Below are 23,375 nucleotides of genomic sequence, written 5' to 3'. Positions count from 1 at the left end.
TGTTTTTGACCTCGGGGTTTCTGTTTAAAGAGAGCTTTTGTTAAGAAGCTATTTGAATTATGTTTGTCTTTTTCCTAAGATTAAAAGGAGTATTCTTATTAAACATTTTGCTTTGAAAGTTGCATACTTAGCAGCCCAGCAAGGAGTGAGAATGCAAGATATTGTGGAAAATCATTCTGGAAGATACATGATAAACTAATGTGCAGCTAAAATAGAAACACACGTGTTACAAACATTACCAGTAAAGATTTGTCATTTCTAACACTTAAAAAGTTCAAGTTGGACTAAACTTTGTGTTTTGTGCCACTTCATTTTTCCAGCTCTTTCTTATTGTTCCCTGGTGAAGCTATAAAAGATGACCTGGGCAGAATACAGCAACATCCTTTCAGGAAAAACCTGTTTATTCAAAGCCTTTAATTCACTGGATACTGGACTGGGAGCTGGAATACAGCATTTGCAGGGTGCTGGGTAGGAGAAGCTTCCCCAGAAGCAAAACCCAGTCCAAATTTGTGTTGCAGTTGAAAGAGAAGTGTGGAACTTGTATTTATGATGATAAATATGGTGATACTGGTTCTCCTGTGCCTGAGATGTGGCTCTGGAGTTGTGGGAAATGGGAACAGGGTTTCAGAAAGTTTCAGGCTTCTCCTGCTGTAATTAAGGTACAAATGTAGCTGTGAGGTTTTTGATTTTGTTCTGGTTTGACAAAGATGTAAATGTCTAAAACAAGCCCCAGTTTTACAACTACACCTACTCCATAAATGCTGATCAATTTATTGATGCAATGACATCTTTTGCATTATTATTGATGCCTTGGAATTCAGATCAACCTTATTTTAAAAGATCAGGCCCAGCCTTAGCTACCAGCAAGTGTTCATACCTTGATTTTCTGGTGCAATTTGGGATTTACCACTGGGAGGCCCATCCTGGGAAGTGCTCTCAGGTTCTGGCATCTTAATTATTCAGGTGATGGTAATGCTGTGGGTGCAGACTAAATATAGCGACTCTATAAAAAGTTAATAGTTAAATTAAGTGTGCATTTTCCTGATGTGCAGGAGAATGAATGTATGGGACTTTTAAATTCAAAGTATGATCTTCCTGTGCAGGAAAAATTCCTGTGGAATTTCTTTTGCATGAGAGGATGACCCAGTGTATATCATACATGTTATGCACCAAGTGAATTTTTTTTAAGGATGAAATATAAATAGAGAAATAAAGTTGGAATAGGAATTAGAATTTAATTTTTTTTGTAGAGGGTAGAGTCCAGAAGTGGTTTGTTGGTTATTGTAGACATTTACAGGCTCAATAACTCATTTTTCAGATATGGAGGCTGTCACTTCTTGTACATTGTGCAAACAGCACTGCTTATTCCAAATTATGTTTAATGAATATCTTCTGAAATGTTGGCTGAAAATTCAAACACACTCCTGTATTAAGACTGCAGGTTGATTTCTTTCTTTTTGGTTGTTTTGTGGCTTTAGTTTGTTTAATTTGGTTTGTGTTTTGTTTGTTTGGGTTTTCTTTTATAATTTTTTATTGTGGCCTTGTGTTTACCTGGTGTCTTTCTGCTTCAGTTCTGTTTCCCAAGGGTAAAAGTGTGTAGCCTTTGAGCCCTCTGATAAAGCAACATTTTAGATGCCCTAAACAAACTTGTGTAAAGCCAAGTTCTGTTGGAACGCAGGTAAATAATACCAGGCTGTGCTTGCCACATTTTGTTACTGAATTGTACATACTCTGCTTTAGTCCAGGGTAGTCATTACCTCTGTATATTTTCTTTATCAATAAATAAGTGTAAAATAGCAATCCAGCTCCAAAGCACTGTAACTTTGTGAATTGCTTCATTAAAAACATCACCATATTGTTATTAATTCTCTCTACATGAAATCTTTTAAAGAAAACATTTTTTTTTCCGAAGTTCAGTGTGATTTATGTGCTTTATAAGTAATATGTATCTGAGAAAAGCTCACATTTAGCTACTGGTTTGTGATCAATATCTTGATTTTTAGAGCTATTTTTGGATGAATTATTAGAGCTATTAGATGGATTAGCTATTATTTAGATTAGACCTGTTTTTGGATTAGAGCTTTTGGGATAAAATGCAGAGTTATGCATTTCTGCAGGGGTTTGGCCACTGCCACTAACCTTCACCTATTTCTATAGATGCATAATAAATGGATATATTTCAGATATGGTTCTGGTAAAATGTCTTGCAAGATAAGACTGATGAAATCTGTGCTGCTGTTCTCAAAGGAGTTGGACTATAAAAAGGACTTTAATTTGTATAAAAATTCTCAAAGTTACCAATGGTGACTTCCTCTAGTAAGGTGCAACCTGTCAGGGCAAAAATAATCAAGTAAATTAATTTTTTTTTTAATAATAAGCACTGTGCAAACCTGTGACCCAGCTGAGCTTGGTACCTTGGCTGGTCTTTATTTAGGCTTGATATCTTTTCACTGGGTAGATGTACAGTGTCTTCCTTACCTATCCCAAGTTTTAGCCATTCCTGCTTTTCCTGGGTGGGAATATCACCAGTTAATCTGTTGTTTCACTGTGCAGGGTTGTGTTTTAAAGTGTTTGCAGTGTGATTTGCAGCTTATGGACCTCACCCTGGAAAAGGGACAGCTTGTGGTTCACTTGGAAAGGAAAATGAATTCCTCAGCACCAAAAGCTTCCATTGGAGAATGCTCTTCCTTGTGAGCCAACCAGTTCAATTCCATTTTTTCCCTTCAAATGTTTAAATTCTCTGTTGTCAATATTAAAAATGAGCATTGCAGCAAAACCCTTTGTTACTCCAGCTCAGCCAACACAACACAGATATTTTAGAGAGGAGAGTTGCTTCAGGCTCAGGTGCTCAGCACAATAAACTGGGAATTACTTGGCCTGGGTCACTTCCTTTGTGTCTCAGACAACTGAAATGTGAAGTGCCACAATTCCACAAAGATTTGGAATTACCGAGGTTCTGCACTTTGTGAAATTTGAGTTTTGTAGCTGTTCATGGGGTGGGCTTGAGGTTAACACAAGAATTCAGGAAGGAGAAGCTGCTGAGGGACATCAGGTTTTCAGTAAATGCTCCCACCTGTGTTTTAGGCTATTTTTGTCATTTTGTGAGGACTGCTGGAAATGCAGAGGTTGCCTTTTAATATCCATTCCTGAGTTACTCAACTGTTGGATCCTAATGGATCCAAAACCTTGTATTCACTCCTGCTAAGGGATTTTAATGTAACTAGAGTTTGAAATAGATAAGAAGTAGCAATGTTTAAACCAAAGCAATAAATTAAATCTCCTAGGACAGGCAGAAAAAACTGTAGGAAATCTATGAAAACAGAGAACTGTAAGAAATCTGTGAAAACAGAGAACTGTAGGAAATCTATGAAAGAAAAACACAAAATTCAAGGATTTAAATGCTCCTGATATTTTCTCTAAGGTGCCTCAATTATCTTGTAATAGAAATGACCAAGGAAATCAATCCTGTGGGGAGATAGGGCAGTGCTGTGCTTTTTATAGCAAATTTGATATTTACTAGACTTAATAAAGGAGCTGCTTCCAAACTCTGGCCTTTTTAATGCTATTTGAGACACAGCACATCCGGGTTGGAATACGTGGCCTGTTCTGTCTCAGTAATAAACTGTTCTGAAGAGAGGAAAAATACCAGGAAATTCAATTGAAAAATGGTATTTTTTAGTGATCAGAATGTAATTTACAACTTGGAAATGGATCAGGAGCTGGTGAGTTCCTGCTCTTGGAATAGTTTGGGGTATTTTAAGTCCAGAATGAGGGATCAGTGAAATCAGGAACGGCCCTTGCAACACACAATCTCTGCTGCTTCAGCACTGAAAGAAAGCACTTTATAACTCACCACTGCCTTTAAAAATATTCCAAGCTGGATTTGTGTGCTTTGGAGAAATTTCAGCTTCACAGCCAGTGTTAGGGACAAAAAACACACTCAGTGCTGGAATAACAGGAGTTGTGGAGAAGGAGTCAAGAGCAAAAATGTCCAAAATTTCTCTTTCTTGTTTGAACAGAGACTTCCCGATGCTTGAGCTCAGTTCAGAGGGGATTCCTTAGAACAGGAATGAAATAAAATCTTTAAAGCTGATGGTAGAGAGCTTCTTGGACAGAAGAAAAATTTAAAATTAATATAAATGTATAAAATTCTATCCAAGTCCAAATACACAGAAAGCATGGATATGTGAATAATATTGGGAATTAAAGTGATTTTTTTTCCTCCTTTTGGGACCTTTTATGATACTGTAAAGATTTCAGAGATTACAAGAAATTTCAGTTATTCTGAATTTGCCAATTAAATGAAAGCAGTGCCAGGGTATTTTATGTTGTGTTTTGCTTCTATAACATCAGATTTGTAGGATGTGGAATTGATTGTTTGGTTGAGAAAGTCTGACCTGGGCATGTGTAAAATGATGGCTTTGGTTAATAGGAAGAAGAAATTGGTATTAGACTTCATTGGTTATTATTAGATTATTATAGATCAGATTCATATTTAATAATATTTAATATTATTAAACTATTTTAATATTATTAAAATAGTTAATCTTTATTAAAATATTTTAACAATTATTTCATAATACTGTAATTTTTGATATTCCTCTATCAGAGGAAATTTTTAATATTCCTCTATCCTTTGGTATATGGTTTTTGCTTAACTCTGCTGTGGTTATGTAGAAGAAATTGGAAGTTTTTGTGGTTCAGGTGCTCGTGTTTAACACTGGCTCTGTTTGTGTTTGCTTGCAGGATCGCACGAGGACTTTTGACATGCACTCACTGGAGAACTCCCTAATTGACATAATGAGGGCTGAAAATGATTCACTGAAAGGTAAATTTAGACAGAGACTTATTTCCTGCAGCAAATAACTGGGGAGAGGAGCTTACTGAAAATAAGAGGCTCCGCTTTGGGTAGGAAAAGTGAATTTCCCTTGTGCACCTGATGGCTTTTTTTGGTTGTGTGAATGAAGCTGTTTCAGCACACGAGCACTGAGGGTGTCTGTCCTGGTCCAGAGCAGTGCAGAACACAAACCCAGGCTGACCTGTTGTGTTATTCCCCAGGGGTTTTGATCAACTTCTGGAATCTTGTGCAGCACAGCAAGAAGTAACTTTTTGCCTGATAGGGTTTTCTTGATGAAGTCATAGTTTTTTCTGTCTTGGGAAAGAATAAGGTTTATCCATGTCCTTTTGAGAAAAACAGAGTATTTTGTCTTTTTTTACCTTTTTGGAACCATTGGGAAAGGAAAAGGGAAACTGAAGTGACTTACATTTGGGATTTATCTCTTTTTTTCCTTTTTCTTTTTTGGCAAAGGTAGTTGTGCTTTGGAAATACCTCAGTTTACAAAGTATTCAAAGTATTGTCTGCACATAATTTTGTCTGAATAAAAACTGCTTATGGTCAACAATTCAGAGCTGTAGTTTCATGTCCTGTAGGATGAGTAATCCATTGCAGTTCAGTGGTTAAATGTATGAGTGGAGTAGTCAAATTCTCACACACACTCCTTATCTAACCACACACTTTTGTTACCAGTCACGAGACCACTAAAAAAAAAAAAAAACAAACCTGCACTTGCGGTTTCTGCAAGTAAATTCCTTTTGATATCAAGGCTTGTGGTGGTAATGAAATCTGACTTGTTTTAATAGTGATTCTTGCTCAGAAGACCAGCCTTTGATAAACTGGTGAGAACTTGTGTTTGTTGCCTTCTCTGTGGTCTGGAAATGCAACTCGAGTTTCCCATCCCCAGAGCTGTGCAGAAATTCAGAAATTCAGTGTGGTGAAAACACCACAAAATACTTCCCTGTTGAAATGACAGGGAGAGCCTGATGTGGATAAAACTGATGCCAAGTGAATTAAAACCCCAAAATACCTTCCCTCCTTATGCAATGGCGGCCAGGTTTTTATTAATGACAAGTACTGATAGCTTTTATTTGGTTTATGTTCTGTCTGGCAACATCCTATGGCCCCAGAACTGCATACAGAACCAAGAGTGAGGTGCTCTTCCTTGACTGAGCACCTGGGATTTGCCCCTAAACCTTCAATCCAGCTGCCAGGCACTCCCAAACCAGGTTACAGCTCTGAAATCTGGCCCAAGGTGACAAGGCCATGGGACAAATAAAATCTCCTTTTAAATCTGGATTCAACAAAGTCAGCTTCATATGTATTTATGGTCAGCTGCTAAGCAAGGGTACTTCTGAAAGTAGCTTGATATTTAGTTTCAATGCTTTGAAAAGGTTCTTTGCAGTTGAAATATTTCTTTTTGACTGCTTAGCATGTTTTAAGAGTGATGGAATAAGTATGTCAGCAAGGAATACAAATAGTTCTGACACACATGAATTCCTGCTTTAGCCTGAGTGTTAATCCCCTCTACAAAGTCATCTGTGGCTTCTCCAAACTTCTGTGTGCCTTGTTTCACACTGATTGAAACACAGGGGTATCAGTCAGGTCCTGGGTTGGAATTATTGCTTAGATTCCTTGTGAATTATTCTGTTTCACAGTTAACAGTTACATAACTGTACAGGAAAAAGCCTCACAGCCCAGATGAGACATTAAGTGCCTCTCAGTGAAATATTTTGTTGTGAAGCCTCATTTTTCAAGGATCTCCTCAGCAAGAACCTGAACCTTGCTTCCAGTGAAGTGTGCAGTGCCTGAATTTGGCTGTGCTGCTCTGGCACAGCACTCAGTGACTTAATTCCTGTCGGGTATTTAAGGAATGGATCTTTATTCAACCCAGCATCCGCCGGGCCCTGGTAACTGCAGAGATCATCCCTGAGTAGGGTGGGGTCTGCAAGGAGAGGAAATACCTTTAGTTAAACCAACTGATACAGCTGGAAAAAAACTGTAAACTGCTGGGACAAAACATTCCACATCAGGCCTGGAATGGGGCTGCTGATCACGAGCCCTTTGTGTTTATTTTCCATCTGCTAACACAGATCCTGCCTCATGTTTTCTCTTTCCTTGCCCCATCTTTATTTAAACCTCGGATATAGAAATCTTTAAATAGGACAAATTATGGCTGTCAGCTCAAATCTTGTTTGCTGTTTCAAACACCTGCATTTAAATCAGCAGCTCCATAAGAAGTTTTTCAGTTTGCATTTTAAATGGGTTAATCAGTGCATTGCAGTGCTTTGAACTAAAGTTGGATACTCTCAGAAAGGAAAAGCTTCTGGGTTTGAGACTTTAAAAATAGCCTGGACAAGACAGTAATAAAACATACTGTGGAGAGCAAGCTCAGAATGGCATGGAAATAATTCAGATGATCTAATAGGTCTCACTGCTATCTTGTGAGAGGTTTAATCCAGCCTCAGCATGAGTTTAGTGTGTAACATTAACAGCAACCCTTTCATATTGTCATGGACTGCCAGAGAAAGAGGAACTGTGTAAAATATCCCTTCAAAACAACTGGGAGAATGGGCATGATAATAGACATCAGTCACAGTTTGGAGCCTGCTGTCTCTGGAACATCAGTTCCATCTTTAAATGATATGTTCAGAGCAGCAGGCTGGGAATTCTGTACTAAAATCAGAATAGGAATTCTTCCAAATGTAACAAAGTACATCCATAGTGTGTTCTTCGTGACTGAGGTGATTAAGCTGTGCTAGCCTGGGATTTGTTTAGGTCAGTAATAATTACATTCTTAGGTTGTCTTGCTATATGAAATAAATAATATTTTCTGCACGAGGTTAAAAGGTGAATCTTACAGTGATTCAGTACGCTCAGTATTACCTTTTAATGCTTTGAGTAGGCATTTTACCATTTTCTCCCCTTCTTTTAAGGTATATTTTTATCCCTGATCAAATCCTCTTCCTTTGCTGAGCAGCTGCCATTTCAATATGTTATTTTTATCCAGCCCAGTGAGTGTGCTGCGTGCTGCACAGCCAATGTCAGCCTGCAGAAGCCTTTCCCTGGAGACTTAATTGCATCTTCTTTACAATGTACTCGGCCTCCCTGAGCTGAGCCTGGGATCCAGAGCCTGATTTTTGAATCTGGGTCTTCCAGATGGCAATTTGAGCTTTACTGTAATAGTAGTAGATTGACTAAATATTTCCTTGTTAAGTGACACTGAAATGTCTTTAAATGCTTTATGACTAGTTTGCTACTGAAATATGCAATACTTCAGTTGAGAATATCAGGTTATTGCCTGGAAATGATGCAAGGTGGGATGGATGGAAGCAGCAGGCCAGGACATCTGCTTCCAGCACTGCAGAGCACTCCTGTAAAATCTGGGTGTGAACAGCTCAGTGTCTGCAGGAATGCTGTGGCTGTGACACAGTCTGAAAAACTAAGCACACTTCTGCACCAAAGGGAAGGGTTTAGGAGCGGAGTAAGGTTGAACAGCAGCCCTAAATTTTAATTTTGAAAAGCCAGAATGCCGCAAAGTTGCGCCATTCAGGATTTCTCTGAGCAAGTGGAGAGACCAAGCTGTATTTTTAAATCATCAGCCCCTTAATATTAACCTGAAAATCCATGGCAAAACTGAAGAAAATATGTAAACCTTATAAAATGTTCTTTGATGAAAGGGATCCAAAGAGTTTTGAGAGCTTTTTTGAATATTGGATAAGAATCTGAACTGGTTGGTTTTTTTTTTTCAAGCTGTATGAATTATGCAGCAGATTTATATTAATGGAGTAGAACGAGACATTTGGGTTTCTGTGTGATTCAGAACATTAATGAGAACCTGCTGAGAATCAGTCCTAATTCTCTTCAGGGAAGTTTAGGGTCCTTTATATATGCACAGGACAAAATCTGACCTCTTTTAAAATGTAAAATAATAGATGTTGAGGTTTTTTACAGCTGCTGTGGTGGTTGCACCTCAGACTTTGGGATTGATCTCCTTGGCCAGAACCTAAAGGTTACTCATTTGCAATTTTTTAATGTATCCAGCTTCAAATAAAATGTACAAACCCTTCCTTTCAGGCTGCAGGCTGTTCACGTTTGCCTTCATTTTCTTTGGAAACTGTTGATGAGTTACTGTGTGAATGTTTCGTTCTCAGGATCTTCCTGAATTTTACCTCCTATGCCAGGAAGGGCTAATGGGATTTGCAGACCTGAGTGCCTATTAATTAAGAGGAAAAATAATTGTTTTGCTATGTTAAAATATTGTAGAACTGGGTCTAATAGCACTGAACTCCAGCCCATGCTGAGGGAGCTGGGATGGGGGAAATTCTGTGGGAATTTTATTTGAAATCAGCTGTTCCCATTCCTGTTGCAATCCACTGATTTCAGGTGGGTTAAGTAGAAGTATTACAACTTTTGCTATATTCTAAAATATTAACAAGCAATGGCCTGGTTTTTTTTCCAAATGCAGCTAACATTCAAAATTTGGGGGCAATACTCAATATTTTAATTTTTTAATTAAGTGAAGTGTTTGTTGAATTTTCCCTGCCTTTCCAGTATTTGGGATTTATCACAGCTTTTGTTTAGAAACAGCCAACAATCTTGTAAGAGAATGAAATTGCCTGGGCAACAGGAAGGGACTAAAATCTTCTATTAATAAACACTGAGATCAGATTCACAGATTGGATTTGAACCTGCCACAGAAGTAAAGGATAAAACCATACATAATGTTTGATTTTACACTCATTACCTCATAAACTTCCAGTCATTTAAATGGATATTTGGGGTTGTGGCTTCAATGAAATCATTCAGAAGAGATGCTGGATTTGGTGAGAATTAGGTAAAAGTGGATTGGGAAGAAAAAAATCATGTCTGAAACTTGCAAAAAAAAAAAAAAAAAGGAAAAAAGGTGACTTGGCCTTAGGTAGAACACAGGGAGGAAAGATCTGCAGTGAGGGGAGACTCCAGGAGCTGGGCCTGGTCAGTCTGGAGAAGGGAAGACTGAGAGGGCATCCCATTAATCCCTGTAAATATCCCCAGGGGCTGTCAGGGGATGGGACAAGAATTACTGAGCAGCTGAACCTTTCTGATAATACCTGTCTGTTAGAGAAATGCTGGTTTTGACAAGGCACATATCAAACAATCATCAAACAACTCTGGTTTTACTTCACCCCTGCAGGATTTTGAGGTGGGGAACCTTGATTTATGCTCTGTCCAAAACGGAGCCATTTAGCACTGAGCCACAGGGTATTGATGGAATCACCCTTTGAGACCAGGAAATTCCTTTTTCTGCCACCTCAGAGCAGTACAAAGATCCCAGGGTTTTCTGATCTTAATCCAATTTGGGCATCAGTGGCAGCATTCCTGTGCAATTCACTGGAGCAGACCTGTGTTTTTCTGTCCAGTCATTTCTCCCAGGCCCCTTGCCATGCTGTCCCATCTCCAGAGCCTGCATGGAAAATTAAATGCCTCTCATACTTCTCAGACAAGATATTTCCTTGGAATGTATGTGCTGTAAATGATGTGGCAGTCAGAGCTCTTTAAAACACAGCAAAACATTGAAATAGTGCTGAATATCTTCGTGTCTAACTCGGTGATTTGCTCTTCAGAAGTGGTACAGCCAACAAAATCGTTCTGAATGCCGTGACAGCAGCCTTGCTAATCTGATTAAAACCTTTCTAAGGTTTTCTTGCTTTCTTTTTTATAGTTGTGGCCTCGTGAAATTAATTCCATCCTTTTTTTTTTTTTTTTTAAAGAAGTGTGTTTAATCTTCTGCTTTGTTTAATGTCACTGTCCACCAAGTAGATTTTGGTTTAGGTTTGTTGTTTTTTTTTTTCTTTTCTGAATTCTTGCTTTGATAATCTCTGACCATTCTGGATCATCTTCAAAGCTGCCTTCAATTTGGAGCTGTATTTCATGAGTGGTGTCTGTTCCTTGTTTTAGAAGACACTGAACTCTCCTGCCTCCCTGCCCAAACTACCTGTCTTTTTGCTTTTTGCTCACTTTGTTCACTTTTTGCCTTGATGTTGAATCGTTTGAGTCTTTTGTTAGCCACGTTTTGCATGATCTCTGCTGTCATGTTTGTGAGCCTTGAAATGGCATGAAAGAAGCAGGAAGAAAAGCCTGAAGTGCTTTTCTTAAAGCTGGAGTTAAAGAAGAAATGGGTGTAATGAGAAAGGGGATGAGTTTTCAGCAAAAATAAGGAGGTGAGTGCTGAGGTGTCAGTGTAAAAGGGAAAAATTTGGTCTTAGAAAGTCATAACTTCTTTAGTCATGGGCAGTCATTGCTTATACCCAAGAGTGACTAAAACCTGAATTTTGCAAGAATTATTTAAGTTACTTCAAGAAAAAATTACGATGCATATACAAATTTTGTATTGAGCATCCACTTCTTTTAATACAGCATTAGCTAGAATGATAACAACTCTTGCTGAGACAAATTTGAGAACACGATTTAGAGTAGATTTATCCATCCTTGGCTTAATGCTTTGTGTGCTGGAATGCAGATTGGTCAGCTGTGAGGGCAGGTTTTTTCCACTCCAGTGTTGATGGTTGGGTGTGATATTCACATTCTCTGTCCAGAGAATGTGAATGTCACAGCTGGAGGTGAGTGGAGCAGTGATGTGCTGCCTCCAGGTAGGCACATGTCAAACGAGGTGCAGGGAGTGGGGTTTCAGCTTTGCTCAGAAATCCCATTAGCAGGAATCCCAGCTCAGCACTCAGACTGGGTGTGAGGAAAGGATAAATGTTGTGCATGGAATGTGGGGATACTTATATAAATATGTACTTATATAAATACTGCTGGTGCCTGGTTCCGTGCAACACTTTGGAATCCAGGCAAGGGAAATGGTGATTCTTTTAAAATAATGTTTTCATTTTCTCTTCCCGTTTGGATTGTGGGAAGTGTGTAGTACAGTTTTGTCCCATGTTACTGGGAAATGAGCGTCCTACCTGTGCTCTTCACTGGAAAAATGAAAAATGGGGAAGTGTTCCACTGCAGAGACTTGAGTGTGCTTCATCACAGAACCATGAAATGGTTTGGGTTGGGAGGGACCTTAAAGCTCATCCCATTTCACGCCCTGCCATGGGGACACCTCCACTGTCCCAGGCTGCTCCCAGCCCTGTCCAGCCCGGCCTTGGGCACTGCCAGGGATCCAGGGGCAGCCACAGCTGCTCTGGGCACCCCGTGCCAGGGCCTGCCCACCCTGCCAGGGAAGGATTTCTTTCCAGTATCCCATCTGACCCTGCCCTCTGGCAATGGGAAGCCATTCCCCCTGTCCTGACACTCCATCCCTTGGAAATTGTCCCTCTCCATGTTTCTCGTTGGCTCCTTCAGGCACAATGAGGTCACCCCTTCTTCTCCAGGCTGAACAATCCCACTTTCCTCAGCCTTTTCTCATGGGTTGTTGTTGACTTGCTTGTGTTCCTGTTCCCTTCTTGTTTGGGAGTGAATTAAGAGGATGGTTAAAAAAGGAACCAAGGCCTCGTGTTGCATTCCAGGCTGTCTTGTGATCATTCCTTCCACAGACAAAAATAAGTTGCTTTGAACCTATTATTGTACTTAAGGAACTGCAGGTTTAGATCTTGCAATGTAAATCCAGCTCTTGCAAGTCACAGGCAGGTGATGCAGGAAAAAGCCTGGACAGAATTCCTGGTGCAGGAATTGCTGATGGGTGGACAGATACCAGAGCTCCTGGGGTGAAATGCTGCATATAAAGAGTCCAGGAGCACAGTGATACAAGCCATGACAGCAGACATTTGGGAAGGTTTTACACCTTCTCATAAATTGTTCAATAAATTCTCTACTAGGTTCAATAAATTGTTCTTGTCACTCACAAGATAAATTTTATCTAGCAATTTTTAGCATATGACATCCCATTCCTCCCTTCCCTCCTGTCAGAAATTCTGTCATTAATGAAGTTACCACGTTTGAAGTAGTTTTGTGGCTGAGAAGCTGATTCCTGTAATGCTTTTCCTTCTCCCAGCTGCAAACTCTGCCTTTCATTTCTTATTTTTCAAGTGCATACAGTAATACTTGAAGTGTTCAAAAGATAAATGCTGCCAATTATTCCATATCATAAACTGGAAGATGTATTGAGGCAAAAGATGGGATGTTTTTATAACTTGGTGTCTATTCTCCAGCAGTCATACATGAATATAAAATAAAGCTCAGTGCCATGAGCAGCAGGGTGCCTGCTTTCCTGAAATACAGAATAATTCCAGCTAACATCCAGTCTCCAGCTGATGGTTGTGCTCCATGATTTGCTCCTTTGCTTTTGGTTTCTTATCTCACACTCTGTGGGGGATCCTGGAGAAGAGTTGTAATCAAATGCATACAATATTTAAAGCTCCCACTTAAATTGATTTGCAGTGTCCCATTGGAATATAATTGGAATTAAGGAACAAATATTGATCCCTGGTAGACAAAGCTGGAGCTGTGGCTAGGATTTGTAGCAGGTTGGTTTAGGAGATTTCTCTGTGTTCTGCTGTTTGATAGCAAAGAAACTTCAAAGTTTCTTTGAAGCTTCTGTAGTTTTGAGATGAAGGAGACTGAATTGGGTTTGTCACATTTCAGGAGTAGTTCAGTGGTTGTGGAAATGGAGGAAAATCCTGTCTGGAGGTTCCTTCAGTCCAGAGGCCCCGCTGGTGTGACACAGCAGCAGCGAAGCAGTGACACTGCTGCTGGGTTTAAAGCCCTCACACAAACTGACCTCGGGGTTTCCAGAGTTAACCTTTTCTATCCCATTTCCCCTTCACCCTTAGGCTTGGGCTGTGCAGTGCCCATCCCTGGAGGGGTCCAAGGAAGGCCTGGACGTGGCACTCAGTGCTCTGGGCTGGGTGACAAAATTGGGATCGGTCACAGCTTGGACTCAATGGCCTTGGAGGCCTTTTCCAACCCCAATGATTCTGGGATTCAGTAATTTCTGGAAGCATGGCCAGGGCTTTTGGGCTCAGTTGCCCAGTCCAGGAGTTACCTCGAGCTCCTGGCAGAGGTGGATTTGGAGCTGGAGTGGCAGAGTTGGAAGCAGGATGTTCCCTCCTGCCCCTGCAGCCTGGGAATCAGGGGATCCCAGGGGCTGGAAGGGACCTCTGGAGATCTCCAGCCCAAGCCCTGCCAAGGCAGGCTCACCTGGAGCAGGTGGCACAGGGACACATCCCGGTGGGTCTGGAAAGTCTCCAGAGAGGGAGAAAACTGTGGGGGGCTTCTTCCCAAGGATAATTCTTTCCTGGCTGTGACTGCCCTATTTTTCAGTGGGGCAGATTTTCTTCAGGCAGATTAAAGCCCTAAAAATTTGCAGCTCATTCCACAAGCCTTGGAAACAGTCACTTTCCCTTGCAGTGCTCTCAGCCTCTCCTCCAGCCCTGCTCATTTGATGTAGAAAGTTGTCAACACTCCCTGTTTGCAGTTATTATGCTGAGAATCTGCTTTCTGCCACTTACTCAGGTTCTGCCTTTCTACCATGTGAACCCAATTAATTCAACATAATCACAGGTAAAACAGTGTTACCTACCAAAGGATTTTGCAGGATGATCCTCCACAGGGTTTTTGAAGGAAAGAAACCTGTTTACTTTTTGTCTGTCAGTTGTTTTGTGACTGTGACCTGGAATTGAAAATTAAAGATTCTAGTCAGACCTGTACTTGAGTGCTATGGAATAACAGAAACTTCATTTTGTTCCTGTTCTTGACAGAAGGAATGGTAAATACTTGTCTTCAGGCATCTGGCTTTACTTGAAATAAAGCATAATATTTGCATCTACAGTAGTACTCCAGTTTTTCAGCATTTGTTTGGACATTTTGGACATAAGGTAGAGCTGTATTTAACAACATGTTTTTTAAAATCTCTTTTTTACATTGTGTTTCTTTAAAAGTAAATTAGGAGGAAAAATACAAATTTTGGCAACTCTGCTGCTTAATTTTGCAGAATCAGTAATTCCAAAGGTGCTAATCCTTGGTTTTACTGTGCAGCAAAATTTAGGCTTCTTTGCTGGTTTCATGCTGACTTTGACATTGCTGAAAGTGTGTCAAATATAGATTCTTCAGATGTACATACAGAGCTGCTTAATTTTTGTAAGACTGTTTTAAGATTAATAAAATATTATTGGAATAGTTTTCACTCTTTGAAGTTTGGTAGCATTTGAAATCCACAAAAAAAAAGGGAACCTCTCATATTCCCTTTCAGTGGTTTGGTTTGGAAAACCATTTTTAGGACAGGGATCTCATCTGACAGTGTCAGAGATGGCTGGGACTGTAAAATGCAAAGTTCTGACATGGAATACATTCACTGTCAGTGCAGATTTGTTAGCATTTTGTTCAGTTTGTTCTGTATTGAGAGAATTTCTCCTGGATCAGGTGTCCTGGGCTGGTGCCATGCATGGGCAGTTGTTCCACAGGCAGCATGCAGTAATTCCACATCATGTGCTTGGAATCGTTTGCCTGGAATGAGATTAAGTGCCTGAGCTGGGCAACGTTTCTGCACACATGCAAATGTCTCATGTTAGCACTCATGGAAGTGGTGACTGACCCCTTTGTGTTTTAGATCTGAAATCAAGGAATGCATAAAAAAGAGAACTTTTTCTGCCTGCCTTAGAACCTCAGAGTCACAGAGTGGTTTGGGGTGGACTCAGGACTTTAAAGATAATTTCATTTAATCCCCCTGCCATAGCAGGGACACCTTCAACTATCCCAGGGTGCTCCAATCCTGTCCAACCTGGCCTTGGGCACTGCCAGGGATCCAGGGGCAGCCACAGCTTCTCTGTGCCAGGGCTTCCCCACCCTCACAGGAAAGAATTTCTTCCCAAAATTTAATCTAAACCTTCTCTCTGTTGGTTTGAGGCCATTCCCCCTTGTCCCATCACTCCACTTGAGAACACAACTTTTCATTACATTACCTGCTTTTATGCTGAAAATATCATCTAATAATTAAATTGTAAGGCTCTATTAAATGCAGAGAAATACTTATGTGTGTAATACATGCAGGTAAATAAGATTCTGATTTAACAAAGTGTAGATAGCTCTCTGCAAAATCCCTGCTTGGGTCTCTAAATTTAATAGAGATAATTTAACCAAGTATGCATTAAATAGAGATGTTCTTTACAATTTTCTTACCTTTTCTTCCCTTGGTTTGGTTAAGGGGATGTTTAATTTGTTCCCTGGTGAAACAGGGCTTGAGGTGACCTTACAGAACCTCTTGTGAAATGTCCTCTTACCTGTGGCAAACATGTGATCCATGTGAAACGTGTTGTGAAATACAGAGTGATGATAAAATCTCTGGAGTGAGAATCAGCTCTGCCTGCCCTCAGAGAGTACTTGGGGGGAAAGGTAGTAAAATATTAAGAGTTCATGTTTGTAATGGCCTGGTGCACAGCGTTGGCAATCTTGATGTAATTGCAAAGTACAGTTGAGGGTAAAAAAATGCAGGAATAAAGCTCTGCTGGTATAATGGCTAAAGCAGATTGTGCTGCAGTTATTTTTCTATAATTTAAAAGTAAAATTCAGGCAAGTCAAAATGTTTTCTCTGGTAGATTCAAGGATATCCAGCTCACTTTTAGAAATAATCCTGTGGAACTTTGATAGTTCTGTTTCTGTAAGTTAAGTCCTAAGGGAAACAAAAGTCAGCCATGCTCCAAATCACCTTCCCAGCTTCAGTGAAAGCCTGAAACGTTCTCATATTGGTCATATTTACTTTCCAACTTAAACAACTGCTCACCAATGTTAGTAACAATACAGAAAACCTTATTATACCCCTTAAAAAAAAAATAAAATCTATTCCTCTGACACTTTTCTCCATGTATGTAATATTTAACAAACAGCTGCTGATGTATAAATACAAAATATACCTGGAATCAGCAAGAACCAGGTGCTCAACCCGGGCACACTTTGTGCAGCACAGACTTGGAGCAGGTTTGGGGTTTGAGTGATTTAGGATCCCTGCAGCATTTTCCAGGGTTTTTCAGCAGAATGTGTTTGTGGGGTTATACCCAACATGCTGACAGCTTTTGTGCTGCTTCTTCCTCTAGAGGGAAGAGAGCTCAGCACATTTAATTGGAGGTGTAGACACAAATTATATTAATTTTTAAAAAAGAAAGAAAAGGAAGGGGCCAGGAACCCATTAAGTGTCTCAAATGAGGAAAAGACAAAAAAAATCTGAGTGAGTTGCTCATTCTTGATGTTCCTTAAAATGAAAGTAAAAGCATCAGATTTTTGCAAAAGATCATTGACTTTCTCTATGGCTTTATTTCCATCACAGAAATAAAGGGAGGGCTGAAGGGACAAAATAATTGAAGCAGCTGCTAATAGCATTTTAAATTTCAGGCTGGTTTTATTGGAAAAAACATCTCTGCATTGGTTATTAATGAGCAGTTGAACCAGTTGCATGAATACTTTGTATTTTTTAGGTTTTGTAGCAAAATTCTTGCTCAGATATCTCACGAGATAAATAAATCTTAGGCCCTTTATGCAATTATCTGAACCACTGAAGAAATGGGGAAGGGAAAAACAGCTTTGAGGAATCCAAAGCAAGGCTGCAGTTGTGTCATTTCTCAGCAAAGGATGGGCAAGGGTTATGATTTACAAATTAAACCTTTTCCTTTGCTTGGTGGCAGTTTAAGGCTTCATTTGTGCAGCAGCTTAGCTGGGAACTCGTGTAGCAAAGCCTTCTGTTAATCTGAATTTCTGAAAGCCAGAAGGGGGGACTCAGCTCCTTCCTGGCCTGCCAAGAGAGCATTCCTTGCCTCAATGCTGTTTGTATTTCACAGAGTTTCACATTGTGTGAAATTAATGGCGTGTGATGAACCCTGCATTCAGGGAGCAGAGAAAGTTTGTATCTGTGCTGTGCTGGGCGAGTTTATAAACTGTGGATCCTGAGAAATGTTTTGAAATGTCAGATGTTGGTATTTTGTGGCTTAGATGTGAAGCAAACGCTGAAAACAAGAGGCAAATTAAGAAGAGGAAGAGGAAAAAAAAATCATAGTATTTGGTTCTCCAAACCTAGTATTTGGCACTGGAAATAATTCCTAGCTGGTGGCTGAGCTTTATTGGGGTGTTTTTTGTCCTGGTAAAGGAGAAAAGTGCTCTTGTCTGGAGTGCCTCAGGTGGGGAGGCTGTGAGGAGTCCCCTGGCCTGAGCTGTGGTCTCACATCCACGGTGCAGTCGTGTCTGGGTGTTGTTGCCAGCAGTGGGTGTGCAGAGAGGAGGAGGCCGTGTGGTTTTGTCAGTAATTCAGAAACCACAAGCAGGACTTTTCTGGCTTTATAGGCAGAGCTGGCTTTGAGAGTGCTTGATGTGCTCCAAAACGTGCAAAGGCTGCTGGGCTCAGTCAGGGACACTGCAAGATTGCTCTGTGATTTCCTTCCATTTCTCCTTTGAGGACTGTATCAGCCTCCTGCATTTCTAAATTCAAAATTACCATGGAAAAACTATGCTTGTAAAGGCCCTCAGCCCTTAAGATTCTCCCACAAAACCTTTGCCTCAAGAATATGCTCCAGTCTGAAGACCAAGGTTTTGTTAATTTGTGTTCTTGGTGTTAATTGTGAGTCTCTACCAGAGGAGTGAAATGATCTTATGGATGTTAAATAATCATGAAGTAAATTGGATTGATACAGTTTTTATTTGGAAAGAGGAAATGATTCCTGTATTGTTGTGGTTTACAAATATTTAAATGCTTAAACTAATTGCTGGCCTCAATTTTGAATGGGGAAGCAAAATCAAAGACATGATGTGCTCAGAGTTTCTCACAGCACTTGCCAGGAAGAATCCAAGTTTTGAAAACAGTTGGCCTGCTTTCAGAAAGAGATTTTAATGAGATTAAAAGAGAAAGAATGTGCAAGTTTGATTAGAAAGTTTGGCCATGCTCTGACAATGGGTTCTTGCAAGCCAGCACAGAAAATGCTGTTGTTTTTAGGGGAAGAATTGATTTGTTCTGAAACGTGAAAAGCAGGAATGAGTGGGTAAAACATTATTGCAGCACAATGTCCTGGGTTAGTGTGAGAGAATCCATCCTGTTGGGCACACTGCCGAGTCTAGAAGGCAACTTCAGTGGCCCAGTTTTCTCCTTGATTTTTCAGTTTTTCAGCTGGTTATTTGCCAGTCAGAATTGAACCAAGGATTTTGTGGGTTGTGCAAAGCAACCTGATTTCAAAACAGAAGGTTTCACACCAATCTTTCGCTTTCCTTGTGTCAGGGCTTCTCCTCCAGCTTAGGTGGAGAGCAATGTTGGAATATTCTGGAGCTTGGCAAGGCAGGGAGAGCCTGGTGCATGAAGAAAGATCCATTTACTTATAGGCACACCCCCAGGAATAGCTCAAATAAATAAATAAACGTGCAAGTTCGGGGCTAAAATTGCTTCCAAAAGTCTCTTTGCTTACCCATATCCACTTGGTCAGGCTCCTGTCACCGTGGTTTATCAGTAAGTAACAGAGCTGGGCTGAGGAGGCCACGGGGGGTGGGAGGGGCAGCTTGTGAACACTTACTTTAAATGACCTGGATCTGCAAGGGCTCGAGAATCACTGAGTCAGTATAAAGGCAATAAAACGAGGTCTTTTGGTCCTTATAACAATGATTGAAAGGCTGTTTTCTTTCTCATTTAACATGCAGCAAGGACATATGGGAGAAGGCGAGGTAACAATATTCCTCTTTAATTTTCTAATGTTGACAATGTCTCATGGGAGAAATAACATTAAGTTTTTACTAGAGGGCAAAGTCCAAACTTTAAGCTTATAAGGGAGCACTTCCACATGCGTTTACATAGTCTGCATGCCATAAATCAGCATTTTAACTGGATTAGGGAGTACCTGAGGCTGAAATGATCACAGTGGCCATCACCTGGATGGTTTGTGACCCTGGGGGGCTGTGTTGCTGTGTCTGTGTGTGTGTGTGTGTTATGAATGCCAATGCTGGAGGAGTTTATTTTGGGAATTTTGGGTGCTGATGGAGCATAAATGCAGAGAGTGTCTGACCTGCTGGGTTCAGTGTGTGTGGAGTTCTCCTGCAGCAGCTGAGGGGCCTGGAAGGGGTGGTTAGGTTTGGGAATTGCTCCCTCCCAACAATACCTGCAGGACTGGGGTCTTAAGAGATGAAACAAATGACATGTGCACCAGTTCCTTAGGAAGAAACAAGGTTGAAATCAATATTACAATATTTTTATCATAGTAGGAATGAGGTTTGCCCAGCTACAGAAAGAGGCCTGATTATACTTGACTGTTACTTTTATTAAAGGTGTGTGAAAAATTCTTGAAATTTTAAAGAAGGCAACCTGACTGAGCCTTCCATTTTTTATTCATAGAAATTCTATGGACTGTGGATTTTGCTACCTTTTTTTTTTTTCCTTTCAGCTTCTTAGCTGTCTGGTTTTTGTCACATGAAATGTCTGTATCTTGGTCAGATTTTCTGTTTTCAAGATATTTTCCTTTTTAAAACCAATTTCTTTCAAGGGGAGGAAGCAAAACCAGGATAAATTAACCTCACCAGTACATTTCTGTGGTGGATTGGGATGAATCCTGAAAAAAGAGACACAGTGTATCACATCATAGACAAAAGGAGATGTATCCTAGAACTTGTAGCACGCCTCATTACTTACTCTCCCTATATATATTTATTCCTAAAATGCTCCTTAAATGAATAGAAGTCTCAGTTTGCTGTGTAGCTGTTGAACATTGGAACTAAAGAGGGAATTCATGGCAGAGAACAGCTCCTGTGCTCTATTTATGATATTATACAGTGGCATTTATAACAAAGAACCTTATTTAAAAAATATATTATTAAGGAACTCTATGATAAAGGATTATCATAGAAAGATGCTGGACTGCAAGGGGAACATTTCTCATTTTACAACATTTTCTCTTAGAGTGAGGCCATTAACAAAACTCTGTTATAACACTGAAGTAAAGTTGTAGGAGGGACAAAATTTTCAGTCTTTGCAGTAAATGACAATGTAATGTTTTCCTCGGGTTGTTTTTGTTATTTACTAGTGGGTGGTTAATGACATGTTTTGATATCAGGTAATTTAAATGTGTAATATATTTAACTGGTAGGATTCTTGTTTTCCCATTTTCACCTTGAAATTTTATCTATTCCCTGCAAGAAGCTGTTCACTGGAAAATGGAATAGATGGCTTGATATTGTGAAAGCCCCAGAAACCAAATTGGCTGTTCCCTTCCCTTTTTATACTTTTTAAAAGAAACCTCATTGGAAACACAAAACATTATGGAAAGCAGTCAGCTCGAGCACCCGTTAAAAATCCTGGTTTGTTATGAAGAGGAACCTTTCCTCTGAAATGAAGCATTTGAGCTGCTGGATGATGCTGGAAACTGAAAGGGTGCAATGAAATCGAGAACATAACTGCTCATTCAGAGGGCAAATCACTCCCAGTTCTGCTGATGCAGCAACTGGTGCATTTTCCCCAATTATTCCAACAGTGTGCGCTTTGTTCTGTTAGTATGGTTTTTTTTTCCCTGTTTTTCTTTTTTTTTTCCAACCCCCTCTTCAGGTCAGTCCTCGCTGTTCCCGATGGAGGATGGGTTCCTGGATGACGGGCGTGGGGATCAGAGCCTGCACAGCGGCTTGGGGTCTCCCCACTGCTTCTCCCACCAGAACGGGGAGCGCGTGGAACGCTACTCCCGCAAGGTCTTTGTGGGGGGGCTGCCTCCGGACATCGATGAAGGTACAGAACCTCACCCAGGGCAGAAACCTTTTGTCTGCCAGCTCAGGGATGGGTGTTCTCCAAGCTTTGATATGGAAATGGGTCTTTCACGCGTCAGATAATTCAAGTGAGTTTAGGTCGTGGCGTTGCTCTGCCACCGAAGAACAAAATCACGTTGTCACACGTTAAACTGACTTCAGCAGGATAAAAAGTACAAAAGTGCAAAATTAAACAAGTCAATATCACCTGTGGAAACTCATCAATCCATTGCAATCATTTTACAGGCCCCAGAAGTCAGTAGCAGGAAAAGCTGCTCGTAGTTTTGTGAGGTCTGTGTGGGGTATCAAGTCCCAGCTCTATGTTTGGTTGCTCCTGTGTAGTTGAGGTTGTTTCCAGCAATGATTTTTGTCCTCTGGTAGCTCCTGACCTGTGCATGGTGAGAACCCAGACAGGAATGAATCTGTGCAGGGCATCCTGAGGGACCAGAGCTTTGTGGTGGTCCATCACACAAATCCAGGTGGCAGAATACTGCAGTCGTTATTAAAATACAATTAAAAAGTCAGGTACAGGTGTTGTGCAGCTTCGTTTCACCAGAGATCTGTGTGTATGAGCCTGCTGGGATAGTGGTTAGAAGAAATGCAACAATAAAGCTGAAGAGTTTTTTTCTTAATCACAGAATTGTTTTAATCCCCACTTTTTTTGTGTCAGAGCTTCTAATGCCCTGCTGTGACATGGCAACCTGAACTTCATGTCTTCATGCTCTCATGTCACCCATGAGAGCAGTTGAAGCTGGATTATTATAACAGTATAGATGCAGTGGCTCAGTTCCTGAGAATTAATGGGTTGTGAGCTTTTAATTATAATTATCAGTAGAAAGAGAAGTTTGAGCTTTGGCCTGTCTTGTTTGATAAGGAGTGTTCTGTCTTGTCACAAAGATGCCCCATCAGCTGCTGAACCTGGAGGGTCACAGAATGTTTGTTTATAGGATGAAGCTACCTGAAATCAGTGTCTTTCAAATGCCTTAAGTTCAATTTATTTTAAGCTGATGCCTTTTTCCTTCTCTCCTGTTCCAGATGAGATCACTGCAAGTTTTCGGCGCTTTGGACCTTTGATTGTAGACTGGCCACACAAGGCAGAGAGCAAATCTTATTTTCCTCCTAAAGGTAAATACTTGCAAACCAGTAAGATGAGCATTTTAGAATGATTTTTTGTGATAAAACACAAGATTGGTCTGACAGTGACCCAATGTTTAGGGGGGAAAAAGAATTTAATCCTTGGGATTGTTCTATACTGGTGAACTTTCAAATATGGCTTTGCAGTTATTATTCACTAAAATAATTCTTCCTTAACTTCCTGTTTTTACTTTATTCCATTTTTCCCTCTTCCCCCTGTTGCTGTACATGTAGTAACAGCTTTTTAAAAAGGCACTAAATGCCTTCCACAGCAGCTGGGAAGGATTAGTCCCTTAGGTGAAAAACCAGAGCACTTTTGGGTTGGAAATGTGTGCTGAGAGCACTTTAAATCTTTTCCCTTCCTGTGTGGCAGCGTGATGTCAAACCTAATTCTGAGTTAAATTCTGATCCTATAGACAAACAGACAGCAGCAATGATGTTTGTGTTTTCCCTTGGCCAGGATATGCATTTTTGCTGTTCCAAGATGAAAGCTCTGTGCAGGCACTGATTGATGCATGCATTGAAGAAGATGGAAAGCTCTATCTCTGTGTTTCCAGCCCCACTATCAAAGACAAACCGGTAGGTGGAATTGTCAGGGCCTGCACGATTCCTGAGTGATAATCACAAATTGGGCTCTTCACATGCAGCTTTTCCTGTATTCAGAACATTAATGTTAAAATTTCTTAAAGGTGTCAAATTAAGAAGAGAAAATACCAACTTACTACTTTTGAACTAG

At 40.3% G+C, this 23,375-nt stretch overlaps 1 protein-coding gene across 2 annotated transcripts in view; it reads left to right on the top strand.

Annotated features, from left to right (window-relative positions):
* Nucleotides 1-23,375, top strand: part of CPEB4 (cytoplasmic polyadenylation element binding protein 4) — a 38,426-nt gene that overhangs the window by 6,864 nt on the left and 8,187 nt on the right. Inside the window, exons 2-6 of one of the 2 annotated variants that reach the window (XM_053990741.1) lie at nucleotides 4,747-4,828; nucleotides 19,424-19,447; nucleotides 21,315-21,488; nucleotides 22,541-22,630; nucleotides 23,100-23,218. In XM_053990741.1, coding sequence (XP_053846716.1) covers nucleotides 4,747-4,828; nucleotides 19,424-19,447; nucleotides 21,315-21,488; nucleotides 22,541-22,630; nucleotides 23,100-23,218 — 489 coding nt within the window. The remainder of the gene's footprint in view (nucleotides 1-4,746; nucleotides 4,829-19,423; nucleotides 19,448-21,314; nucleotides 21,489-22,540; nucleotides 22,631-23,099; nucleotides 23,219-23,375) is intronic. The other variant, XM_053990743.1, reaches the window with a different exon arrangement.

The sequence above is a fragment of the Vidua macroura genome, chromosome 15 (assembly GCF_024509145.1).
Source record: "Vidua macroura isolate BioBank_ID:100142 chromosome 15, ASM2450914v1, whole genome shotgun sequence".
Lineage (NCBI taxonomy): Eukaryota > Metazoa > Chordata > Aves > Passeriformes > Viduidae > Vidua > Vidua macroura.
Note: the sequence above shows the minus strand (reverse complement) of the source record. Positions and strands in the feature narration are given on the sequence as shown.